General features: G+C 43.1%; 1 protein-coding gene across 1 annotated transcript; it reads right to left on the bottom strand.

Annotated features, from left to right (window-relative positions):
* Positions 1-284: 284 nt before the first annotated feature.
* On the bottom strand, positions 285-26,314 carry LOC110526538 (homeobox protein aristaless-like 4). Its single transcript, XM_021607588.2, has 4 exons — positions 25,601-26,314; positions 12,770-13,083; positions 7,689-7,817; positions 285-4,802 (listed from the first exon to the last, which is right to left on the bottom strand). The coding sequence occupies exons 1-4, from the start codon at positions 25,944-25,946 to the stop codon at positions 4,482-4,484; spliced, it is 1,110 nt and encodes a 369-aa protein (XP_021463263.1). The 5' UTR covers positions 25,947-26,314; the 3' UTR covers positions 285-4,481.
* Positions 26,315-26,521: the final 207 nt, after the last annotated feature.

A 26,521-nucleotide genomic window follows, 5' to 3' on the forward strand; every position in this document is an offset into this window, starting at 1 on the left:
CAGGGCTGTTGTGACAGCCAGGCCGTGTGCAGCACCACTGTTCAGCCTCGCCTGTCACCTGTTAATACACGCTCCCTAATCCACCCTGTACAATGTCAGCAGTTCAAAAGAACGCTGTTGGTATTTTTGTCGACTTCAATTAGCGTGACATTCTTGGGGGTTGTGCGATCTCATTTCAGCCCTCAAGTCTGAAATGCCGAGGGATTTTAGGCTGTCACTGCAACTGATGCAGTCATGAAACATGAGGTAAAAATGTAATGCAAAAAGATGGACGTGCTTCTTTTTTTGGAACCCTCTAGATTTTTATTGATGGCCCTCCCACCCCTCCATCCTAATTATATAGACATCAGTATAAACAGAACAACACCAGAATCCCCAAAATCTCCACACATGTTATTATGGTCAGATGTTACCCATTGCTGAGGATATTGTAAAAACTGCTACTCTTAATGACTCCTCTGAGAGTCTTGCCATCCTAAAAACATCCCCAGTCTTTAAATGTAGGATGTTTCCGTGAGAGTAGGAATCCTTCTGCAGTAGCATCATTCCCACAACAGCATAGAAAAATGGTGAAATATTGAGCTCTGAGCTCTTTGACTAAATGTGTTTTATTGTTTGTTTAAAGGTCCAATGCAGCCTTTTTAATCGCAATGTAAAATAATTTCAGGGTAGCAATGAAGTTTCTTAATATGATTTCAATATAAATGGTCAAAAAGAAACAACTTCTTAGCAAAGAGAACTTTCTCAAGCAAGAATTTTGCCAGACTGTCTGGGAGTGGTCTGAATGGGGAGAACTAAACATCAGCTGAAATTGGCAGAGCGGGTTGGCGCTCTCTTTCTTAATGGTCTAACTCATTTTATACCAGGCAGGCCAAAACTCCATCCCAACAAAACAGGCTGAAATTTCAGGCGGTCTTTTCAAACTGCTCTCGCATTAAAAGGCAATTATCATTTTCACTACTTTACAGTATTATTCCAACCTCATCAGGAAATATATGTAAAACCAGGGAAATCACGTTTTGGACTTGCACTGGACCTTTAAAGAATTGGCGGTAACTATATGAAATCATTCGTGACAATTGAAGCTGCACTTCAATTATCCATAAAAATTGTAGTTGATGCTGTTTTAAAAAATAAGTATGTGATGAACAACGGTTTTGCTCTCAATGCTTGTAAAACAATTTTCTAAAATATGTAAGTGCAATAACTTACTGTACTATAGTAACTCACACAAAGTATATATGAGAACAGTAACACAAGTAAAAGTATACCATCATTAATTAAAAAGCCGTACAATATAGCTTAAAGCCACAAAAACTCTTTCAAAATACTTGGAAACTTAAAAACCAAGAACACCCACCCCCTTCAGAAAGATCACTCAAAAACCAAGAACACCCACCCCCTTCAGAAGGATCACTCAAAAACCAAGAACACCCACCCCCTTGAGAAGGATCACTCAAAAACCAAGAACACCCACCCCCTTCAGAAGGATCACTCAAAAACCAAGAACACCCACCCCCTTCAGAAGGATCACTCAAAAACCAACCCACAAGTATCTCACAAAGATAACGCAAAACTTTACATCAAATTAGTAACATTTCAAGGGTCTTTGTAAATTACTGTAAATCAGTCCAATTTACATACAAAAAAAATGTTTTTACATGCACACACAACACACAGTTTTATATTATAAGTATTTACTTATTTTTATTGCCCTGCTTCAGTAGTATTAAAAATGATAGGGGTCGTGTGAAAGGTGACATCATCACCGAGGGACAGACTGGGACCCCTGCAGGCTACAACAGGATGAGCTGATATACAAGCTGTTTCGCAACGACTTAAATTCTGCATATCTGATCAGTTAAGGACCTAAGGCAAGCTGTGCCTCGATTAGAGTAGATGAAAAAGTGAACATTTACATAATAACCTGTGATTCATCCAAGAAGGCTTCATATGGGCTTGTACGTTTCTGCAGTCTTTAACACTGAGCTTTCGATTTTGTCCTTTTCAATCAATAGAGAACTGCAGATAACAGAACATGTCTATAAATAAAGAAATTAAAATGTTTTCAAAAACATGACGAAAACGGTAAACAAATCAACTGTGTCGACCTGAGCTTCATGTGTGTTTGAGCTCTGAGAAGCACCCAACCCAGCACTATAAACCCCCCAAGCCCTAGTCAGGGACAGCTATAGGCCAACCTGAAGCACAGGGCCACAGGCGGCTCTGTCTGTTCTGTCACACAATCCCAGAAAGAATCCCTGTCCACAGATGTCCCAGTGTTAATTAAAAAGGCTGCAGCCTGGCTGTGTATGGCCGTAGTGCCGGAGGGGCAGGCATTCGGCCAGAGGAGCGAGAGGGAGAGCCCTAGTGCAGTGTGGGGGCTTCTTTGAAAATGGAGCCATGACAGCTGAGGGGAAGCATGTGCGAGGCATGTTTGTTTTGCATTTATCCCCTGAGCACAGCTGTGTGCACTGTCCTTTTCCTAGAACACCGGAACGCCGTGGCCCGTTCGCCCTCCCAGCAACCCCTTAGAGCGGCCTATGAGAGCACAGGGGCCCCATCTCCAGATCTCAGAGGAGCACCTCCAACCACTGAGAGACAAGCCATGTTGTCAGCAGTATGTTCATGCATTAGACTTGAACTGCCATGTAAAACTGGATCCAATCTGAGTTGTCATTTGGAAAGGGTTTCTGATCCACTGTTTGTAGATGTTGACAGTTCATCCTGGATCGTACATAACACTATATCCTAGCAGAGCTACCAAGTGAAAGGAGAAATAATGAAGCTTGTGTTACAGAATTAGAGATGGATTCTCTGCTCAAGGTGCATGGGGTATCCTATTTGGCTTCAAATCTATGAGACCTTTTGTTTTGACTTGATCCAAATGGGAACCTTGGGCAAACAGAAAGCCCATAATGCATAAGATGATGGAACACGTCTAGTATTTCTGTCACCTCCGCAAATCGTGACATGGAGCCATCGAAAGCACGGATGCCAGTTTGCCCCCCGCATTGTTCCATGTCCACACTGAGGTGAAGGGACAGGGGATCCGGTTGTTGCCTGGGGGGGTGAGGCTTTGCATGAAAAGAGACAGTGGTCAACATTGATGGCGTTAGTCAGCATTTTATTATCCCCCTCAATAACTGTATAATCTACAAAAACTGCATAATCTGTATAATCTACACTGCCTCTCTGCTGTTCAAGGCTGCAGCTGGGTGTTATCTCTGGCAATGGGACTGGAGGGCACTTTTCCTGTAACTCCCTAGGTGGAAATGTGAGGTGAGGAAATGCCAAGGGAGGAAATGGCATGTCCACTTTGAATCTCCTCCTGCAAACAGAGCTGAGCCTGTCTGGTGCTCTCAGACCTGTAGGCCCCAGCAGGCCTGCTGTGCCTCTCTCTCATACTCACACACACACCACTTCCTCATCCCCATCCATCTCTGGCTCAGTGATGGCTCATCAGCGGTGCAAGTAGGGCTCTCTGTCTGCCCGCACTTAAACAAACCTGGATTGATATCTGACATTTAAATGTTGGAAGGTAGCAACAACCGAAACTATGCTAGTGCTGACCATGCATACCAGAAACAGTAAGCTACCTTTGAAATGGTTTACCCCTTTCCCAAACTGAAGAATATGACTGATTTTATCAGCATTCTTTCAGTTAATCTGACGGAGATGGATCGGCATTGGGCTTGACCGTTACCTACACCCCTCTCCTTGAAGTGAAGCTGACCAAAATGACCTTAGGAAACCCAAACGTACACACAGACCCAAATCAGGCCGAATGTATGTAAATATGTGAATATCAGTTTATGTGGAGAGAATAGTTGCACACAGTCTGACAGAAAGGGACAAGGGATTCTGGGACAAAACCAGGATCAAAATGAATTAAAAATACACACTTCAAATTTAAATACCGGAAAACAAGAAAGTATAATAACACCTGAACAGAAAAAGCTGTGTTGACTCTCACTAGCAGGTGTGTTAGCAGACGCATCTCAATATCTGTACAAACAGCATTACCTGTATTAACTGAATAAGTGCAGGGATTGGTTCAAATCTATTCTGCTTTTTTTGTTATTTTTGTTGTGTTATAGTTTATAGCTACTGTATACCCAGCACATTGTTTCCAACAAGCAACCAATTCATTTGTCTCTTCAAAGATAGGTCTGATTCTTGATTTCCTGCTTCTTACCTCAAGCTTTGACTACCTGACTGACTGACTGTTGTTCATCTCTGATGTCCACTGGTCTCTCCCATCAGAGACACAAAGTAAAGAGGTTCACTGTCCAGATTTGTTAGTCTCTTTTCTCTCCTCTTCAGCAATTTGCTATGGCTTTTATGGCTTTTATCATCATTATTATTTTAGATTATCAATATTTCTGTTATAGTAGCACAGACTGGCCCCCCTCTCTGCTTTGGCTTGGTTTGGACGTGGTGGGGTTCCCAGAGGCCCCTGTCCTGCTGCTGTTGAGGCATCATGTTGCCCAGGAGATGGCTGCACTGTGCTCCTTGGCCTTCATACGCAAGGCGGCGATGCTGGAGGACTTGCGGTCTGGGTCCATGCTGTTCAGATCGTACCCGTTGATCCCTGACCCCATGCCAGGACCCCCAAACAGGCTGCCCATGTGTGTCTGTCCCATGTGACCCCCAGGGTTCGGGACGCCCAGGAAGTCAGATACGCCGCTGCCAGAGTGAGGGTGAGGGGTCATACAGGATGTGACTGAGTCACAGGGCACTACACAGCCTGGTACAGGAGACGCTCCGCTGCCGCCACCAATCCATGATGGGTTCTGTATCTGAAACGCAGAGAGAGGACAGGGTCACTTTAAATACCAAAACTATGTGGGTGAGTCAGTGCTTCGTTTTTTCAGACACCCTCTGTGGACTGAATATGATTATTGCAGAATGAAGGATGTGGTGTGTGTTTGACATCCTGTTTACAAACAAAAGAACCAACGTAGGATACTAATGCAATACAGCACAAGTTGTACAATTATTTATTGTCATGTTTTGCTTCTTCAGTGAAGTTCATCAGTCTACAACGCTCATCCCCCAAAATATGGTTATCTTGTACACCAGCCTCCACTTCTCTTCCTTGGTATTTCGCCCGGCGCGCTCAATGGCCTAAAGATGAGGTAGACCTTTTATGGTAAAACGCTTTACAAATAGGCTATGAAGATCAAGAAGACTATGATACCCACCATCGTCTGTCAAATCGACTTGAATAATTCATTAACCTATAAACTCTGTGGAGCAACGTTCACATTATGGTCTACTTGTCCATAGCCTGATATTTGAACGTTGAAAACCCTATTGGAGTGTTGCTGCAGGTCGGTACACAAGTTGAAGGGAAAGACATTTCCCTCCTACCTCAGTCCTTCAACACCTTGCCTGGCTGTCTTAGAAATCTCCATGCTTCCTGTCACCCTCCTCCACGGACAGAGAGAGAGAGCTGCGGTGGTCAGGGAGCTGATAGGGATGTGGGAGTGGGGGTGTTTGAGATGGGGGGACGGGGTAGTGCTGCTGGAGGCATGCATGGAGTAGCCAGATGTGCTCAGAGCTGCATTCCATAGCATCACACACACACACCTGCCCTCTGACCCTCTGTGCAGATGAATAATACATGGGGGGGGTTCTCTGGGTCTATGTGAGGGTGTGTCTGGCCTGTCACTGGAGCCAGCCTGACCTCACTCTCTGGGGGGCAGACAGAGAGAGGAGAGAACAGGAAGGGGAGCTGCCTCATCTGGGCCTGCTGATCTGTGTATCACAGAGAAAGGCCTCCCCCTCAGCTTGAACTGCTCTCTCAAATCATTTGTCTGTAACACCCAGAAGATGTAAGTAACCCCACTCTCTGCTCCTCCAAGACCTACCTCACCTCTCCACCATGACAGCTGATGGCTGGTGAGTGTTTTGGCACAAACGGTTGCTGTGTTTCATCCAAGTAGGTGCCACTCATTGGTGGTGGTTGAGGAGAGGTTCCTCCTTACTATGTAAGAATTTTGTTTGAGCATTTGAAAAAACGCTATATACAGTTGAAGTCGGAAGTTTACATACACCTTGGCCAAATACATTTGAACTCAGTTTTCCCCAATTCCTGACATTTAATCATAGTAAAAATTCCCTGTCTAAGGTCAGTTAGAATCACCACTTTATTGTAAGAATGTGAAATGTGAAATGAATAATAGTAGAGAGAATGATTTATTTCAGCTTTTATTTCTTTCATCACATTCCCAGTGGGTCAGAAGTTTACATACACTCAATTAGTATTTGGTAGCATTACATTTAAATTGTTTAACTAGGGTCAAATATTTCATGTAGCCTTCCACATGCTTCCTGTGAATTTTGGCCCATTCCTCCTGAAAGAGCTGGTGTAACTGAGTCAGGTTAGTAGGCCTGCTTGCTCGCCTACACTTTTTCAGTTCTGACCACACATGTTCTATGGGATTGAGGTCAGGGCTTGTGATGGCCACTCCAATACCTTGACTTTGTTATCCTTAAGCCATTTTGCCACAACTTTGGAAGTATGGATGGGGTCATTGTCCATTTGGAAGACCCATTTGGACCAAGCTTTAACTTCCTGACTGATGTCTTGAGATGTTGCTTCAATATATCCACATCATTTTCTGTCCTCGTGATGGCATCTATTTTGTGAAGTGCACCAGTCCCTCCTGCAGCAAAGCACCCCACAAAATGAGGCTGCCACCCCCGTGCTTCATGGTTGGGATGGTATTCTTCGGCTTGCAAGCCTCCCCCTTTTCCTCCAAACATAACAATGGCCATTATGGCCAAACAGTTCTATTTTTGTTTCATCAGACCAGAGGACATTTCTCCAAAAAGTACAATCTTTGTCCCCATGTGCATTTGCAAACTGTGGTCTGGATTTTTTATGGCGGTTATGGAGCAGGGGCTTCTTCCTTGCTGAGCGGCCTTTCAGGTTATGTCGATATAGGACTCGTTTTACTGTGGATATAGATACTTTTGTACCTGTTTCCTCCAGCATCTTCACAAGGTCCTTTGCTGTTGTTCTGGGATTGATTTGCACTTTTCGCACCAAAGTACGTCACAGAACATGTCTCCTTCCTGAGCGGTATGACGGCTGTGTGGTCCCATGGTGTTTATACTTGCGTACTATTGTTTGTACAGATGAATGTGGTACCTTCAGGCATTTGGAAATTGCTCCCAAGGATGAACCAGACTTGTGGAGGTCTACAATTTTTTTTCTGAGGTCTTGGCTGATTTCTTTTGATTTTCCCATGATGTCAAGCAAAGAGGCACTGAGTTTGAAGGTTGATCTTGAATTACATCTACAGGTACACCTCCAATTGACTCAAATGTTGTCAATTAGCCTATCAGAAGCTTCTAAAGCCATGACATCATTTTCTGGAATTTTCCAAGCTGTTTAAAGGCACAGTCAACTTAGTGTATGTACACCTCTGACCCACTGGAATTGTGATACAATGAATTATAAGTGAAATAATCTGTCTGTAAACAATTGTTGGAAAAATGACTTGTGTCATGCACAAAGTAGATGTCCTAACCAACTTGCCAAAACTAGTTTGTTAACAAGAAATTTGTGGAGTGGTTGAAAAACGAGTTTTAATGATTCCAACCTAAGTGTATGTAAACTTACGACTTCAACTGTAAATACATTGAATTACTGTATTATTTATTATAATTATTACCTGTGCATAGTTCTCAGGTCTGGCTAGAAGAGGCAGCTCGTACGCCGTGGAGAAGTGTGTCCTGACCTGCTGCATCTGACCAAAGCGCTCCCTCTTCCTCCATTTGGCTCGGCGATTCTGGAACCACACCTGCTGGGCAAAGGTCAGGACTGAGTCACATAGTCACATAAGATCCATAGATATATATAGTAAAACATTTTGAGCATAGTTAAAAATTGAAAGAAGAATATAGTCAGTCATACATTTTTTCCCTGAACATCCAATAGAACTAAAATAATATGTAGGCCTACAGTATAATATACAAAGCACATAACTTGCACAAACATTGTTGTGATTATAATTGTGGTGCTGTTCTGTGTCTGTTGGCTGTAAGGGGAGGAAAGAGACTGCCATGGGCCTCTCAAGCCTGGGGCTCAGTGAGGCTGGGTGAACTGTGAGCAAGCACTGTACAGCAGCATGGTCAGGCACCTGAGAAACAGACCAGGAACCTCCAGGTTTGGCCTGGCAGGGGAATCACAGAGAAGGGGACTCTGCCCCTCAGCCCTGGGCCTGGGCCTGGGCCTGGGCCTGGGCCTGGGCCTGGGCCTGGGCCTGGGCCTGAGTGCATGGCTTATTTTTTACAGTCTCCCTCTCTCAGAGAAAGCAGAGACCTGGCTGGAGTTTGACATCTGGGGGAGTTGACAGGCCTTGTGAAGGCCTCCTCTGAGTTCCCCTCCTATCAGCGCCATCAGCAGCAGGAGGTTGAGATGGAGGGGGAGATGTGGAGGGGAGATGGGGGAGTGGGGGAGTTAGTGGGGGCCGGGGCAGAGGTAGTATTGGACCCAGTAAGACTGAAGCATTAAACTTTCCACCACTTCTCAGGAGAATGCCTTTCTGATAGATACAAACAACACTACTATTTTCTGTATGGAAAAAGGGTTCTGAGTATCACAGCCAAAGCGACTGTTCTATCTCCACAGACATCAATGTGCTGAAACTCTCAGTGGAAAAAAGTGAAAGTATGTGCTGCTCTGTAGATAAAGCAAACTATTCTTAAGCTTATAGTCTCAAAAGCAGCCAGAAATTCCTTTCCCTGTGATCCATCTGACTCTCAGATTAACTCCATCTACTGTATTTATTGATTTGTGAAGTGGAGGCCTATTCAAAGGGGGAGCCCCCCTTTGAGTTTGATCTTGGTTCTGAGGATAAGCCTTTGGTCAATCAGTTTGTGGTTTACACAGCCACTGCCATACAATTTTCCCTCTCTGCAACCAAGTACACACATACACATGCGTACGCACACACACACACACACTTTCAGAGGTATAATTAAAAATAGGGTGAAGTAATAAATCCGCTGGTCTGATTCCCTGGGCGGGTGGGCAATTAGAGAGGAGAGGAGAAAGGATCTCTAGGTCTCTAATACAGACAATGTGGAGAGGAGGTCTCTACTTGAGTACTCAAAACAAAACGTTCACAGACCCTTCCCTCCCTTTCTTTGTCTTCTGACAGGAACGGGGCAATTTTCTCATGACAAAAGTGTGCTGTAATTACATTTGACATCTGAGCCTAAAACGGTTGTTTATTGAAAGCATTATTGTGTTTAAATTTCCATCAAAGCTGGTGAAAGTGATCTGAATAGAGTCGGTCTCAGATGGACTTAGGCCTGGCGCCCTCCCCCACACAACGTCATAGGACCTATCTCAGAGCTGGGTAACCTGATATCAGCCTGACTCTGATTGCACTGTCCCTCAGCTTCACATCATCTGTTTAGAAAGCTTTACTCACTGATTACACTGATACAGGGAATATATGGGCAGGGCATGGTATCACAGCATTTCTGTGAGAGAGCACAATAACTAGCCAATTATTCCCCCTTTTTCTTTCTGCACCCCTGACATGATTTCTCTCTCTCCTTGGTCATTTATTCTTTCTTGCTTTCCCTCACTCACTCACACTCTTCCTCCCTTTATAAATCTGAGTAGGGAATTTGGGAAATTGAAAAGTGACATGGGAGAATGTTCAAACCAGAGCTTGTTTTCATTTTATGTTTAATTTCCTGACACCTAAACCCCTGGCTTTCCGATGCTCCCCCTCCAGCCCAGAGGAGCCACACAGATAAGCGAGAAGGACAGCGACGCTCCTCTCCTCACCTCTCCTCTCCTCACCTCTCCTCTCACTGCTGTCATCTGTCTCTTTCCTTCTCTCTCTGTCTTCATGTCTTTCTTTCAACCGTCTCATACAACCCAAATACTCACTAGCTTCTATTGCCCATGATGCCCCTCTTCAACTACAATGCTAAATTATGTGGAGAAGAGATTGTAAACATTACGCTGTGATAGTTGGATGGACTCACTCCTTGGTTCACCTGCACCTTCTCCCTTTGTGTCTTTTGACAGGTATACACCAGTAGAGTTGTTGATCATGTTCGGACAGTAAGTATCTATCTACCAACAGATACGGTTTGTTTGTGCTTTCTGTCCGACTTCTCCCTAGACAGGGTTTGTTCCGCAGAACTAAGTGTTTGTGTTGTGCTCACTGGGTAGTGACAGTAATTGGTAAAGACGTTGACAGCTAAAGTAGCTTAGAGACTTACTATGAGGCTTTAGTTATGTTCCAGCACAGAGAGAAAGAACACAGAAATGCCAAACTGTCCTGGCAGGGAAGCTGCATGGGGATGCAGCCACTTTGAAGTCAGAGACCAGCTTTGAGGATTGATCATCTGCCACTTCTGTTTCCATACTATAGCAAGGCCCAAATGGACCTGCAAATAGTACACAATGGTGGTACACAATGGTGGTACACAATGGTGGTACACAATGACTAAGTATTTCTAATTTGTATAGTTACCCAGCTGTGAGCACAACCTCTAATATCATATTGATATTATTTGTTATTATGCTTATTGATGGGTGGCTGTCCTGTTTTATATTAACTAAGGTCTGTAGTTTGGTCCTTAACTCATATTGGCATTTCATGTTGCATTATATACTCCCCATGTCAAACAACGTTCAGCAGCCTCAGAGCTGTGGACTGACAGCAAGGTAGTCTGAGAGACGTGATGTTATTGAAACCCTTGACCTGTGACCTGTAGATGTATCTGGAGTGCAGATGACTCAGAGCTCAACCGACTTCCTCCCTTTGAAACTAGTAGACAGAAAAAACAAACTTTCTCTGGCTAACATTTATAGTCAGGCAAGTTTACAAGCTCCTCTTGTTCTGTCCTATTAAGTGGACTAAAGAGAGGGTATTTCGGTTACAATCTGAAAAACACTGCCTTAATTAATTTGGAAATCTATTGACAACCACAAAAGTGAAATCTCAGTGGAATTCCAATCGACAAAAACCCACAGTACTGTGAGCTTTTCAGCAGGACACATTCTTGTGGATTTAGTTGAACAGTTTGTCCACTTTAGATGCAGAATTCATGAAGTGTGAAGCTCCTTTTTTTCTGAGTAAAGAGCGGAAATTCCGGTTCTTTGGCATCTTGTGTCTTTTATCTTTTTAACTTGAATGGTTTAAGAGGGTCAGTAGGAGAGCTTAGGCGGTAAAGGGCCAAGCTAAACTACCCTCTTTCTCTCTCTCTCTATGTATATATATATAGAGAGAGACAGAGAGACAGACAGAGAGAGAGAGAGACAAAGAGACAGATAGAGAGAGAGAGAGAGAGACAGACAGAGAGAGACAGAGAGACAGACAGAGAGAGAGAGAGAGAGAGAGAGAGAGAGAGGGGGAGAGAGTGAGAAAGAGAGAGAGAGAGTGAGAAAGAGAGAGAGAGGGAGGGAGGGAGGGAGGGAGGGAGGGAGGGAGGGAGGGAGAGAGAGAGAGAGAGAGAGAGAGAGAGAGAGAGAGAGAGAGCTCTAGGCTGAATTACAACCCTCTGGCTTCAGGGACTTCCTGGGTTTCACTGTGAGGGTTTTTTGGCCACTGCGCCAGCACGTCATATAAATATTCAGCCTGATCTCATCCCTCAGACTCTTTCACAGAGCACTTGCTCTCTTTAATTTCACATGGCGTTTGTATTTACAGATATTTGTGTTGGTATTGTACTGTATATCGTGGCATGTTTCCTATGGAATAGTGCATGATGGCTGCTGCGAACCTCACAACTTACCAGAGACTCAGGGGAAGGTTTTCACACCTACCCCCGAGACCACGGGAGGGACACATTCTTCCTGAACAGGATGTTAATGAAAGAAAAACACAATGAATCCAAGGGCATTTGGTAGACTTCGTGTGTGTACACGTGTGTGTACACGTGTGTGTGTGTGTGTGTGTGTGTGTGTGTGTGTGTGTGTGTGTGTGTGTGTGTGTGTGTGTGTGTGTGTGTGTGTGTGTGTGTGTGTGTGTGTGTGTGTGTGTGTGTGTGTGTGTCTGTGTCTGTCTGTGTGTGTCTGTGTGTGTGTGTGTGCTCCGAACAAGGGGAGTCTCATCATCTATCCACCAATGCTGGAATGTGGCAGTAGTCATGGACGGATTATATGTAAATCAAAGGTCACAGGAAGGTTGTATGTTTGTAGCCCCGGCCTGGTTAGCCACTTGCAGAGCTCAGTTCAGAGGTTCAGAAGTCCAGGGGTTCAGGTGCAGGCTAGGGTTTGGAGCTGAGCAGAACCAAGCGTGTCTCCTCATATGTGGATGAAAGTCTGCTCTCTTGACAGTGAACATATGAGGCCCAGCTCCATCCTCAGCCCCTTGGGGGCCCCTGCCCTGCGATGGCCCCTACTCCCACATTGCCAAATAAATCTCACTCTCACCCTGGTGGCTTGGTGACGTTATCTCTCCAAAGCCACAGATGTTGAGGGATTAATGTGGTTCTATCCACAGTCTCCAAGTCATTGGCTTTGTCCTGTTTCTGTTCAAGTCCTTTCAGTAACTAACAGCCGCCATCTGATTCGAGATAGCGTTGGTCCTTGTTCCTGTTTGGCCAGTAAAGGATGCTCAAGTATAGACCTCTACCAATTGTGCTTCTGTTTATAATGGTGATCATAACTGTTATTGATGTGTGATGAAAGTGATACTGCTAGACTGAAGTCCCAGATCTTCACAGGACCTGTGTAAGTAGCGGTTAGCAGTAGAGCTCCTCTCAGGTGAGCCAGTCTTACCTGTACCCGGGCCTCAGTCAGGTCAGTCCGGAGGGCCAGCTGCTCGCGGGCGTACACGTCTGGGTAGTGGGTCTTCTGGAAGACCTTCTCCAGCTCCTCCAGTTGGTAGCTGGTGAAGGTGGTGCGGTTACGCCTCTTCTTGCCCTTGTTGCTCTCACCCTCGCCCTTGTCCATGGGGCCGGCCATGTCCGAGCCTGGTCGGTCCGAGGGGCCCTTCACGCCTTGATCCTTCACACTCAGGTAGCTGCCGTCCATCCCAGAGGGGTCAGAGTTTGGGGTCAGGTCAGAGTCTGTCAGTCCTGAGCTGTCTTTACCTGGAGAGAGGATGAGAGAAGGAAGGTGTTAGAACACAATATATCTCGTACTGTGCTCAATTATTATGGATGTGGTTATTATTGACACCCTGTGTTTTGGGACTGATGTGCAACAGAAAACTCATTTAGACTGTGTTTACAGTATTATATAGCACTAGCACAAGCACCAAATGACTCTTGCAGCATGTTGTTCTTTGAAAGCTCCCTGGCCAGTTAGTTCCAGGTCTGGACTCCTGTTCATGGTGTGGTTAGGAGTGGGGGTGTAAGCTGTGTGACTCCCAGAACACTCCCTCCATACTGCTGCTCATAAATCATGGAAACAGACACCCTGGCAGGCAGTAATTGCAGAATAGTAGAAAATTACAGGTTTTCACGTCTCTCTCTCTCAGTATGGTTGGGGTTGGAGTCAGGTCTTACGCTGGGGGAACTCAGGCCTTTAACACAGACGCGTGGTCTGTGGTGTGGCTGCAAGCTGAAACTCACTTACTAACGGGACTAAACTAACCCGGCAACAAGAGTGTCAGTGGCAATTTGCTGGATGGTAATTTGTAGCGAGGGGAAACACACACAGCAGCCTATCCGTGAAACCTCAGTCAACCTACTGATCATAAATTCCCATGATGCTGTTTGTGCCAGTGTGCCGTTCGTTCATTATTCCACTACAGTGCCAATCCTCTGTGCCCTTACTGCCCTCCCTGCCTGTGGATCATTAAACTCTCTCCATTACGGCTTCTATTAAGGGGTCTGTTTGGGGTCCTGGGAAGGCAATGTGTTGTCATACTCACTCATATGAACTGCAAACCTTCCCCCTTGGGCTCTAGGCTGTTCAAGGGGGTATAGAATATGGTTTGGGGTCCAAGCCAAACCTCACATCTGCTTCTCAACCCCTCTGCTTGGTGACGTCCCCTCTGGCTCAGTCTAGTGGTGAGTCAAGGCACTACGCTCCCCTCTGTTTAGCTTAGCTCTAAGAGACAGGGAGTTATTTTAGGGAGCCCAGGGTTGGGATGTGCTCATTTCTTATCTGAGGCTGGGGTAAAGCCTTGTCAAGTTAGAGCCAGGGGGTGTAGGTGTGCATGTGAGCTTCTGGTGTGCGTACTGCTTTCAACACAGCAGGGAAGCATGCCCTCCGGACCTCCACACAGAGCCTTGTTGGGTAATGTGCTGCAAGGTGAGGGGACCAGATAGCTCATCTGATGATACACACACCCTCGGTCCCCCGCCCTACACACCTTTCAAGGACTTGAGTAAAGGGAGCCGCATAACAGTCAATGACACCATAAGAAATATAAGCCGTGCTGTAGGATTTGTTTACTGCAGGGGCCACACTTAGGGAAAGCCCCTCTTCCTACCATAACATTGTAATTTAGTTGTTCACTTATACCAATCACTGCTGCACTGTTATGTTTCACCCGTCTGATTTTCCAAACCTCCATCTCTCATTCTGTCTGTTATTGTCATACTGTAAGTTAGAGCTTTTCCCTCGGAATTGGATATGAGGAAAAAGATTACTCCTGGTGTTGGTAAATAATTGTGAGGGTCTGATTTGAGCCATCTCAGCAGCATGCTCATTCTCTCTGGCTGTGTCAGTTTGCCTTCTCCACGCTTCTGCCGAGCACCCTGGCCACTGTGGACTGTCAGGCAGGCAGCATCTACTGGGGCCCGGGCCCTGGCCAGGGGTATAATGGCTCCCACATTGCCTGCTGCCTGCCCAGGACTGACACATCCTGTTAAGCCTGAGACGAGCTAGCTCAACCTAAATGTAAATCATTTCTAGTTATTCCCTCATCATATGCCCTGCACCGATGGTCCCAACAAGGCAAGACTGTCAGGCTTTTTGAAATCAAGGGCTCTCTGCTGATCAAAGACTCTTGTTTATGCCCTGTGTCATTGATGGTTTTTGGCAGGCGGAGGGTATTGTGACAATCTCCCGCTTGTTATTCGTGCGCTGGGCCGTGGCTACGAGGCAAGGCATTCTCCACTGCCCAAGGTGAACAGCAGTGGGCCCTCCCGGGGGCTGGGCCATATGGATGAGGAACATGAGAAAGTCTTACTGCAAATAATGTCAGTCAGGATACCCATGCAGTGGAGGGAGCCCTGAGTGAACACAGCCATTAAAGGCTAATGTTGAATTGTTTCTTCCTGTTAACAGAGTTGAGTTAGTAAAAGACGGATAGAAGAAGATATGCCTGTAGCAAGAAGCCCACTGAGAGTAATTGGCATGGAGAAGTCCTTCTGAAATAGCAAGAGGTAATATTTTTGCCATCTCAACTATGGAGGTAAAGAGCTTATCAGTCATCACTAAAAGTAGTCATCACTAAAGTATTTCAGAAATACAGCATCATTAAATCAAATCAAATTGTATTTGTCACATACACATGTTTAGCAGATGTTATTGCGGGTGTAGCAAAATGCTTGTGTTTCTAGCTCCAACAGTACAGTAATATCTAACAATTAACAACAATACACACAATACACACAACCTAAAAGTAAAATAATGGAATTAAGGAATGTATGAATAATAGGATGAGCAATGTCAGAGTGGCATTCCTCACTACATTTCATGATCACTGATTGGGCAGGCAGACATTTCCATTTAGCATCATGGTGGATTTTTCTGAAGATAACTGATACTCAGACACTTTCACCTTAGCTGATCGGATTAACAATCATATTTGGGCTTAGTGAAAGTATGATATGTTATATACTGTATAAAGCAAAGACACTTCTGTCTCTATGCCAGGATATGTTCTGACATGCTGCTGTAATTTATCAGTGGTTACAACCCCCCTCTCATTTTCACCTTTCACCTGTTATACAGATCTAGAGCTCAGCATCCCTGATACAACACTTGGAAGCAAGCAGACGATAAACTCCTCAGTCCCTTCTGCTAAAACCTCATAGCGTGTTTCCCATTTAGAGGAATCTGCTCTACAGCAGTGTTCACTGATTTTTTTTCTTTTTGACTTTGGATCCAAGATTCCACATCAGTTCCAATTACAGCTCTCTGACGGAGAGAGGCACGTCTGGAGCCCATTGTTCTTTGTCTGCCCCAACCCTGTTAGGGATCTGACATACCAAGTCTACAGTGACTGTACAACTGCTGTGATCTAAAATTGAAATATCTTCCCTGTTCCTTTCCAGTTGTATAACTGCTGTCTTATCAAATAAAATCAAATCAAATGTATTTATATAGCCCTTCGTACATCAGCTGATATCTCAAAGTGCTGTACAGAAACCCTGCCTAAAACCCCAAACAGCAAGCAATGCAGGTGTAGAAGCATTATGCTATTTGTATGTTTGTTTAAAGTAAGAAATAATGAGATGTGATACAGAACTGTGGCTGTGTCCAAGTACAGGATAGTTCGGAACTGAAATCTTCATATTATTCTTTACAATGTCAAGGAAACAGAATACTCTACTAAATCAGTCCAGATCTGACCAAGCTGAAACCAAGAGGGTCTGAACGCAGAGTTCATCAGTGGGTGAGAGAGAAAAGGGGTGAGGTTAAACCAGAGAACTAATTGGCAGTTTAACCCTAACAGTATTCACACCTGCCTGCAGAGCAACACAGGGTCTTGTAAACCCTTTTTAATAGCGTCTACATTTCCCCACAAAAAAATGTCTTCAAACGTAATTTTATATTCTGCACTGTAAGTCGTTTAAAAAGTTGTGTCCACAGAAAATATCAAAATAAGAAAAAAGATGGTTAGAGTAATAGATATGATCATCATAGCAGCTATGCTATGAGGGGTAAATGACTATAGTTCCTGCCCTTGGATATCCGTGCTGGACCCCTTAAAGTTAGCAAGGGTCAGACCTTCACTGGGGACAGACGTTAAGTCGCTGTCAAAAAGGAGAGGGGAACATCAAAGTGTAATTTAACTGGCAGTAAAGCGACAGGGCACCTCCCCAGCCTCTTTATTGAAAAGGTTGGCTAGGGTCAGCTCACAGCATTTAAAAGAAACACTATAAATTAGACACCCTGCTGTGACTGAGAGCGATTCATGACAAAATATTCCCAAACCTGAAAAAATATCCCTAAATATTAGAAAACGTAAATAAAAGAGATTAAGTGTGTGTAGTCTAGGCTTGATAGATCCCTGTTTTGACTGGACCCAGGAAGCAGAGGAAATTTGTGTAAGCTGTTTTCTCTGCTAAGCATTTATTTGTAACTCTAATTTGGTTTGTTTTCCCTTCTTAAAATATGGATTGAATCATAATGGGAAGCTTTGTGCTCTGAAGTCCCGCCATCTCTGTGAAGTCCTCTCTTCCTGCTCGTTCCGCTGGCCGTGAGGCTGTTACATAAAGACAGACACACTAACTAACACAGGTAGTGGATGGAGAGACTGACTGGTGTGTTGAGATGTAAACTTTATCATGCCTACACCATGACGAATGAAAAGTGATGTGAGAGACATTGATCCATTTTATTGCAGCCTGTGAGTGTGTCACCACAAGGCATTAGCATGGGGAAAGCCTTATTAGCAAGCCCTCTGCCTACACGGCCATTTGCAAAACCAGAGCTAATCGCCTACCCAAAGGCAGATGGAGTCGAGTCTCAGCAGTTCTTATAAACCCGTCCTTCTTAAACGATCTTGTTCCTGGTCAGGAGCACCATGACACCACTACGAATAGCACCGCAGTATGAGTAGGCTATGGTGTCAATTGCAGTCATTGAACCAGTTCAAGGTTAGCCTAAGTTGGTGCTCACTAGGCCCATGCCTTTCTCATATCCCTGCTGCCCTCTCATATGCCTGACGCCGTAAACAAAACCTCAGCTAACGGATGAGAAAGTTCCATAAGTACCTCTCTGACCAGCTTATAGCTACAGTAGTTTGGGAGCATCTGATAGGTAAGCGTCCACTTTGAAGTCAAACACTGAGAGGGATGATTCATCCCATCAGGCTGCTGTGAGGTGCACACGCTGTGCCAAAAAACAACTGCTATGGGAGCGTATCCATAAAGCCTGAGACACTGATAAATCACCCCTCTCTCTTCAAGGTTCTGAGAGTCTCTCTCAGGCCCTAGAGCATGGCAGGATCTCCACTAGCCTGAGACTGAGCCAGGGTCTACTCAGTGCCTTTTCCACAGTTTGGCTAGCTCTAAAACAAGGTCAAAACAGACAATTAGACAATTACACGTAAGATGAAGGAACAAAGCTCTATTTGTCTTTCTGAAACCAACAATATCTGGAAACACTTTCTCCTGCTCTTATACCCATGTAAATACACAGTAATAACTGTAACAACACTGTAAGTTGTGTTGGAGATATAATACCCAGTGTAATGCAAAGTTCATGCAAAATAATATTTGACTGCGTATGCTGTGGTTTTAACCAGTACTGTACTGAAATGACTAAAAGAAAGAAAGCCTTCATGTTCCAATAGATTTGAGGTTATTTGAATGAGTGCAGAGGGAGACCCCTTGAGAGGGGAAGGCTTCTTAATGTGAGATCCTCTCAGTTTATCTAACAGTTGACGTTATGTTCCCTCCTCCTTTCCCAGTGAGGTCTGAATCTCTCGGGTGATGTTAAAAACCACAATGAAGCAAACACACATTTTACGAGTGCACGGGAATGCCATAATAAAAGACAGGTTGGTCACTGTCCTCTTAGCATCATGTGGATTCCACTTCTGACAATAGCATTGTTATATTGAAGTAAATACAATGTGGAAAGAGCACTAGATTGTCCTTGGTGGTCCAAATTGTTAATCCCTTGTAACTAAGCAAAAATTATCATCTGCTTGTGAAATAATATATAATTTCATATAGGTTTCTTAAAATTCTTTACATCAGCTCCCATATGAATTTACATAGTACTCTGTCATTAGGAAACACCATGTGAAATAATGTGATTCAATGGGTAGTTTATAGAAAAAAGCAACATGCGTATAATTTCAGTTCTTGTGATGGGTGCCACTGTCCAGGCCAATGGGCATGCTAACTTTTTACTGTACTATAACGTCTGAGAAAATGTATACACAGTAGGTGATATTACAGACTCTAATCTTCTGGGATATTCTTTGTGCTGGACGTGTGATCAGTAAGCATCCTCTGAGGGCCTCAACTATGGAGGGTTTAGTTACACAGCAGAGGATCTGACTGCCGGGCTGAGAGAAGGCCTGGAGTACAAGGTTCAATGTAGCCCTGTCGCACTCCGGCCGGGCAGATTGAGCCTAATGTAAATTGCTGTGCCAAAATACGAGTTAACTGGTAAAATGATCCTAGCTCCTTGTCACCTCTAGTCATGTCAGCAACCTGCTGAAGTGTGTCCTGGTTCTCCAGGCTTCGCAGCACTTCCATGGCTGGTTTCTATTACCCCCTGCTCATATCAATCAGCACAGACGGACAGAAAGAAAGGCTCAAATGGTTGTGCTGTACTAAAGACGGTAGAGAGAGAAAGGGCAGCAGATGGGGTGTTGGTGGCTTCAGTCTAGATTGAAAGGATCTCACAGGACAGTTGATTCACACCTCCTATATCCTCCCTCTCTTTGAGTGAAAACACGATAACACGAAAACACGATTGTAACCGCAACTATGTACCAAATGCTTGTAATGTCACAACAAAGGCTCTTCCTCTCTCCGTCTATAGCTCATGAATAGTTCATGGAAAAGTTTTGAAATGTTAAAGGAAATAGTGATCTTGACTGTTTGGATTATTTTGGGTTTTAGATCGATTCGCTCTGGAGAATTTTGGGGTACAGCTCTTCTAAAAAGGAAAGGAAACCCGAGTTAAAGGTCTCTGTGTCCTGTCCTCAGGGGGGACAGTCAAACACCATAAGAGAAAAACTCCTGTTGCTTCAAGAAAAATACAAAGAGATTGATGTTCCTAGTTTGAAGGTTAAGTTCTCAGTGGGTACACTGACCCCTTTAGACACTGTAGAGAAGCCAAGGATAGCTATCTCTGACAATGTGCATTGTTTGTGTGTGTCAAACCAAGTCAAGAAATAGTCTATTATTCCATCTTATTCTATTCTACTATATATTTTCATGTAAAAAAAAACACAATCCACCAATGTAAAGGCCACCTGTTGTCAGATTTTATCAGGTTGAATTTTGGCCACTCTCCCTGAGATGTTCAGAGCCAGGCCCTAAATATCCTATTACCTGGCGGAGAGGAGTCTGGTTTATGGAGCGTGGAGTCCAGTGGAGTCTACAAGCTTTTATCACTGCATGTAGACCCGGCTAGGAAAGGGACTGCTCTCCCCTACTACTAATGCACAGACCTTGTATATGTTGTCCCTGAAGTAGCATACTGTTGGTCCAGGGCTGCTAGACCTGAGAGAACCTCAATGTAACTGGACTGATGGGCCGTAGAAAGTGTCCCATTGTTTCATCTTAAGAGGTTTGAATGGAGGAATGGTTGAAACCATGCCATTTGTTACCCTGTGCTCTTTGGGAGCAACAGTTTTTTTTTTTTACCATAATTCAATGGTGGCTTAGAAAACCTGTATGAAAATCTAAAGGGTTCTAGCTGTCCTTTACAATTTGGTTGACGAAACAATACATTTCCCTTTGCCTCATTTCTAAGTTGCAGGCACAAAGTATTTGTTTCCTTCCTCTTACAGTACATAAAGATTTGCAAGCACAGTACAGCATGTTAATGTCCACAAAATCATTCACTGATCCTTTCAATCACTTGCAACCAACCCCATAAACAAATATTGTATTGGTGACATGTTGTGTATTTGTATGCGGCACTTGTTTAGCAAGGTTACACAAACCAGTCACCTCTTGGACACTCAAGGACTGCCTGTGCTTACTGGGGGCTGGCCTTTGAATGTATAAAAATAACTGGGGGAAGTGCTGATGTACATCTGAGTCACATTAATGGTGGAGGTCTCCTGTAGTGCTGAGACGTTCCTGCCTGCTCTTTAACGCTCGCTCTATCTGAGGAGTCAGTCATACCTGTGGTCAGGCAAGGCTGCTGCAAGGGTGACTTCCTCTGTAAAAATGTGCATGGTCTACCCAGCCAGTCTGTGATACCAACTTGGTCCTGGGCCTCCCCTGGGAGCAGTTTTGTTTTTTTGTCCTAGCACTACACAGCTGATTCAAATAGCCAATGCTTGATGATGACTTGGTTATTTGAATCAACTGTGTTTTGTGCTAAGACAAAAACAAAACATTTGCCCTGAGGGTATCTGTTGTAAAATATTAGATATGTAAACTTCCTTTTTAGTGGCTCACTTATTGCTTTAATAAGATACATTAGGACAGCATCATTAGTCTAAGTATTATTTATGGCGGTTTGTTTGGGATTAACAGCGGCAATCATTCTCTTTACATCGAGTGTACGACGTTATGTAGACTACAGGTCACTGGCAAGTTCAGCTGAACGCAAAAAGAAACAAACTCCCTTGAAATCTCCCGAAAACAGCGCTGGTATTATCTTCAAAGGACCCCGCCGTGTCTAGCGGGAAATATTGTAAAGACTGTGACTCCAGGAATTTCAGCCTACCTGCTTAAGCCTGATTGAAGTAATAACTCACGAAGTCCCCGTTGAATTACCTGCCATGACTTATACCTGTGGTCGAAACCAATAAGGCTCCCAAGACCAGGTTTAGGGTCTTTAAAACGTGACCCTAAATAAGATCTCGTGAGTGATTATGTGATATGGTAGGTTTACGAAACATAAAAACTATTCCCCGGACACAAACGCATTCCATTGCAAATATGACCCCGAGTTGATAGGAAAGTGTGACAATGTGTTTGGGTTTTTAGTATAGGCCTATGTGATTCAAACGCACCTTCAAATCGATCTTTCAATTTTCAGTCCGTGTCTATACGTTTTCATTAGTTGACTTTGTATATGCCGAGCATTTTCGTAATTTCTTACAGGTTTATGTGCAGGCCTAGGCCTGATCTTTTCCGCGCTATATTACGCATGCCTCTCCTGTGAGTCATTACGTACCAAAGGTTAAGCAAGGCCATGACACAGGATTGGAAATTAAATATATGAACAACTGAATATTATTTTTAACTTGAATAACTTGTAGGCTTAATGTTATAGGCATACCACGTTTGGCGCCCGTGCGTAATGTGCTTAAATGACCAATAGAGAAAAGACTGCACATACGGGTTCAAGTTTGAATCAGAGTATTTACTCATTTATTTCAGGTGAATATTTTCTTGTACAGAATGATCTAAATATTAGAAGCTATATAATGACTATATAATAGGCAACTTGTTGCTTTTTGAATAATAAAGATGTGCATACGGTAAATTACTTCTGATTCATCATAATGTGCTCATATGGTTAACTATTGTTTAACTACTATTAATATTATTATTATTATTATTATTAGTAGTAGTAGTAGTAGTAGTAGTCGTATTCCCATAGATTCCCAGCAGTGATCAATCAGTCTAGAGTATTGTCAAGAGTATGCCTCTTGACAAAGCAAGTGTCTGGTGTTCGTATGTTGTTGTCTAAAGTTATTTGATTAAACCAAAGAGATTCGATAACATCTGCACAGCAGACCATCATTAAATCTTATATTGATGGCTATGCTATGTTACGTCACCCGTTTAAACTAATTATGTAGCGAGGAAAAGACTGATTGGTTTATGTGCTTTTATTAGGGTTTACAGAAATCCTATTCTGGCACGTTAGTGGCATGTTTTCAGTGCCCAGCCCTCCTCCGTAACTCAGCTGTAAATACTTAATTATGTAATAATAATAATATTATTACTGTTATGATGATGATAGTCTAGTCAACAACAATAATATAATCTTTATCCTCATTAATATCATCCTGATCCTCATCGTGGTAGCCATTAGCCAATAGTAAGAACAGCATGGCAAAGTTTAACTGAAGTTTCTTCATGTGTACTTTTTTCTCACGCTAGACCAGACAATTGATCAATGTCTTCTCCTTGACAGCAGTGATTCAGTGCTTTCGCTTTTATATTGACATCTCAACTCGTTATATCCTCTTTGGTTGTGTCCCCATTTTCTCATTTTCACGAAGGACAGGACTCCTGTCGTTTTCACTAGATATTCATTAGAATATCTGTAATAGTGATTCATTAACATGTTTGGTGAAGCCTATACTTTCGTTTAATCGAACCGTTCACATGCACAGCAGTGCAAATTGATATTAGTATATTGATGAAAATTGTTAAATATTCTAATTTCATTCTATAATTTCAGTAATCTGGCATTTGCTTTTAATTTGGATGTTGTTTGTGTTAGCAGCACTGTCCAGTGTCCATACGTTCGCTGTGCATGCATCTTTAGTGTCGTTTTTTTTCTATTTATTGATCCGGAAAAACAGAAAACGGATGTTATTGTTATGTTATAAATCAGGTGTAATGGGTATACATTTACATTTTCTAAATTACACAGATGGATGGAAAAATACTTAAGTTTCCTCACAGATCGCTTGGTTGATTTTCGAGCATGATTAATTATGGATTATTGAAATTGTGGGGATTTTTACTTATCCTTGCGCTTAATGTTACTTGTAGCGTTCAATAAACTATCACGTGGTTCGATCATCGTCTATGCACTCTTACTTTTTGTAATAAAACATTTGAAGAATGTGCGTTTAAATGAAAGAACGTTGGACATCTTTGATCTAAATGTAGCCTAAAACTGAGACAGAATTGGGCCACATTTAATGAAAATGTTTTAGAAGTGAGCTAACTACTCTTTTTTTATCTAGACAAGTCAGTTAAGAACAAATTCGTATTTACAATGACGGGTTAACTACCTAGTTCAGGGGCAGAACGACACATGTTTTACCTTGTCCGCTCGGGAACTCGATCCAGCAACCTTTCGGTTACTGGCCCAAAGCTTTAATCACTAGGCTACCTGCCGCAATTGGTTTATAGAGACTTCGAAACGTGAGACTGACATAATTATTTGGCAGAAAGTCTTAGGCATATTTTGCCTCTATTATAATTTTAGCACTGCTTTAGTCTTGTTCAAGTTAATCATTTTCATGAGGATTCATGGCCTACGTATCGAATATCATCTGGCTTTGGTCACTGACTTCTCAACCATAAACAACAAATGAATCACTTTTGAAATTTGTAATAACTCCTACAAAAATTCTTAGCACTTGTAGCCACTCTCCTGAGAGAGGTTCCATACTTCTACCGCAGTATTTGATGCTTCCCTCCAGTTCATCATCTGAGAAGCCGCTCTATGTCCGTGGGTTTTCATCTCACCCACAAGTTGCTCGCAGATGGTTAGAGAAAGCGCTGGATTTTGCGGTATTTGTGTTAAATTTATAGCATGGGCGGATTTTTCCTGCGCTCAAGATGTGCCCTTTGCTAGACCTCTGCAGAACATTTTCAACATAAAGATATAGTTCGGTAAATCAGTAGAGGGTATTATTTCTTATTAAGAATTAAGAATTGCATGTAGGTATTTTACACATTACATATTAATTTAATGCAACGTAACTGTGGGTTTCGAGTTGCAAAGTTAAAGTGTGTATTTCATTGTAAAATAAACAAATATTTCTTAAGAACTTGTGATCCGTTACATTTTATTGTATGGTCATACAAACATCTATAAGGTCACCAATACCCAAGTCACGATAACGCAACGTTTCTGCAGAGTGCACGTAGGCTACTGTAGGCTAGAGGCCTTTACAGTGTTATTTTGTCAGTTCACAAAATCAGGCTCTTTGATCAGCAATGTTTTAGTTACAATCTCTAATTCACCACAGGCTATCAGTTTGGGCAATCTTTTCTACAAGAATCGGAATATCTTTACCTTGATATCATATAGGTGCCAAAACGTGTGTGTGTGGGTGTGTGTATGTCAACGATGGATTCTTAACATTTGCAAACTCCCCCAATATCTATTGCTCATGAGACAATATTGAGTAAGTAGCCTATAGATGTAAAGAGACTAGGGATAATAACAATATTGGTCCGCTGATAAACTATTTCCCATATTTGTCATGCTTGAAAACGTGATAATTCAATTGTCCGATTCAGATTCAGTATGAAGGATTGTAAATGCAGATTATCGCATTAAATATAGCCTAATTTAATTCAATAGCCAAAGGGAAAACGTGATAGTCGGGAAGGTTATGCCTCTTCGTAATTGTGTTACAGGGGATAGTTGTGGCCGTAATATTGGTAGTAAGTTGTGAAGTCCATCACATTCAGTTTGTAAAGACTCATGCATTGACAAATGTTCATATGCGATTAGTGATATTATCCTAACACCCGGGATGATAGCAGACGTGATTACTTCACCCATTTCTTTTCTTTTATCGTCGGTTCTGATTATTGGAAGGAATTTATCAATTTACAGGAAACTGTTTAAGAGGCATGTGGAGACAGGCATAACGTTCCCAACTTAAAAAAATATATACTCAAAACATCCCTCATAATTGGGGGTATAGTCAGTCAAGTGAACAGATATTTACACTGACCAGTGTATACAGAACACAAGCACAATTTCTGTTGTCATTTGATGCGGTTTCTCTATAAGAGTAAACAATACGGGACACGGGAAATCTCCGTTCGTTCGAAACAGAACTGTGGTTTTACTCACCATAGCAGGGAATGAGCGCTCCGTTGTGTCCGCTTTCTTGGTGCAGTTTGCCTCCTTCAGGGGGGGTTTTGCAAGAAGACCTCTGCATGAAGAGGTGGTATTTGTTAAAGGTGCCTTCCCCAGTGGTGACATCCAATGACTGACACTCCTGTTGGAATGGGCTCCGAGACTTTTCTCCGTAAGCCTGACCTTTGTTTGGCAGGAAAGTGGGGCTGTATTTGGTGTCACTTACTTGGAATGTCCTAAACGGGTTCGTCGGATGATCCCTACCTTGCGGTGCAGAGGGGCTATAATATGAATCCATGGATGTCATATCGCAGTATGAGACGCACGTCTCGGCGTTCATGCCTAAAAAAAGTTACTGGGAGAAAAAGACTTCCAAACTTTTTTCTTTCTTTCCGTTTTGGAAAGGGAAGCAAACAGATACCCTCACTCTCTCTCCCTCTTCCACATACGGATGAACACACGCATACACACTGTCACGCACACACACATACACTGGCACGGCAGCTGTGTTTGGTTATAAAACGATTCAGATGTTTTCCAGGAACCACTCGCTGACCAAAAGCTAAAAACTCCCCTTAAGGTTTAGACGAGTAACAAAAATGCGTATTTCTTCAGAAGATGCAACACAGATCTCCCCGATATACACTACCGAGAGCTGTGTGGACTTTAAGTCAAGACATCTCCGGAGTGATTATGTTGATCAAATGAATGGGTGATGTCAGACCTTTCCTCAGAAGAAAAAAAACGTTTTGTTTTTTTTTTATATGTGGGGGGACTTAACACATGACATTAATGTAATTAGGGTATGAATATATAACTAATTGTAAGTGAAGGGCAACAGCGAGAGCGCAATTTTATGATTGATTCGCAATGGTTCGTCAAGAGGGGACTTCTTCCAGACAAATGGAATCTCGA

Source organism: Oncorhynchus mykiss, chromosome 6 (genome assembly GCF_013265735.2).
Source record: "Oncorhynchus mykiss isolate Arlee chromosome 6, USDA_OmykA_1.1, whole genome shotgun sequence".
NCBI lineage: Eukaryota > Metazoa > Chordata > Actinopteri > Salmoniformes > Salmonidae > Oncorhynchus > Oncorhynchus mykiss.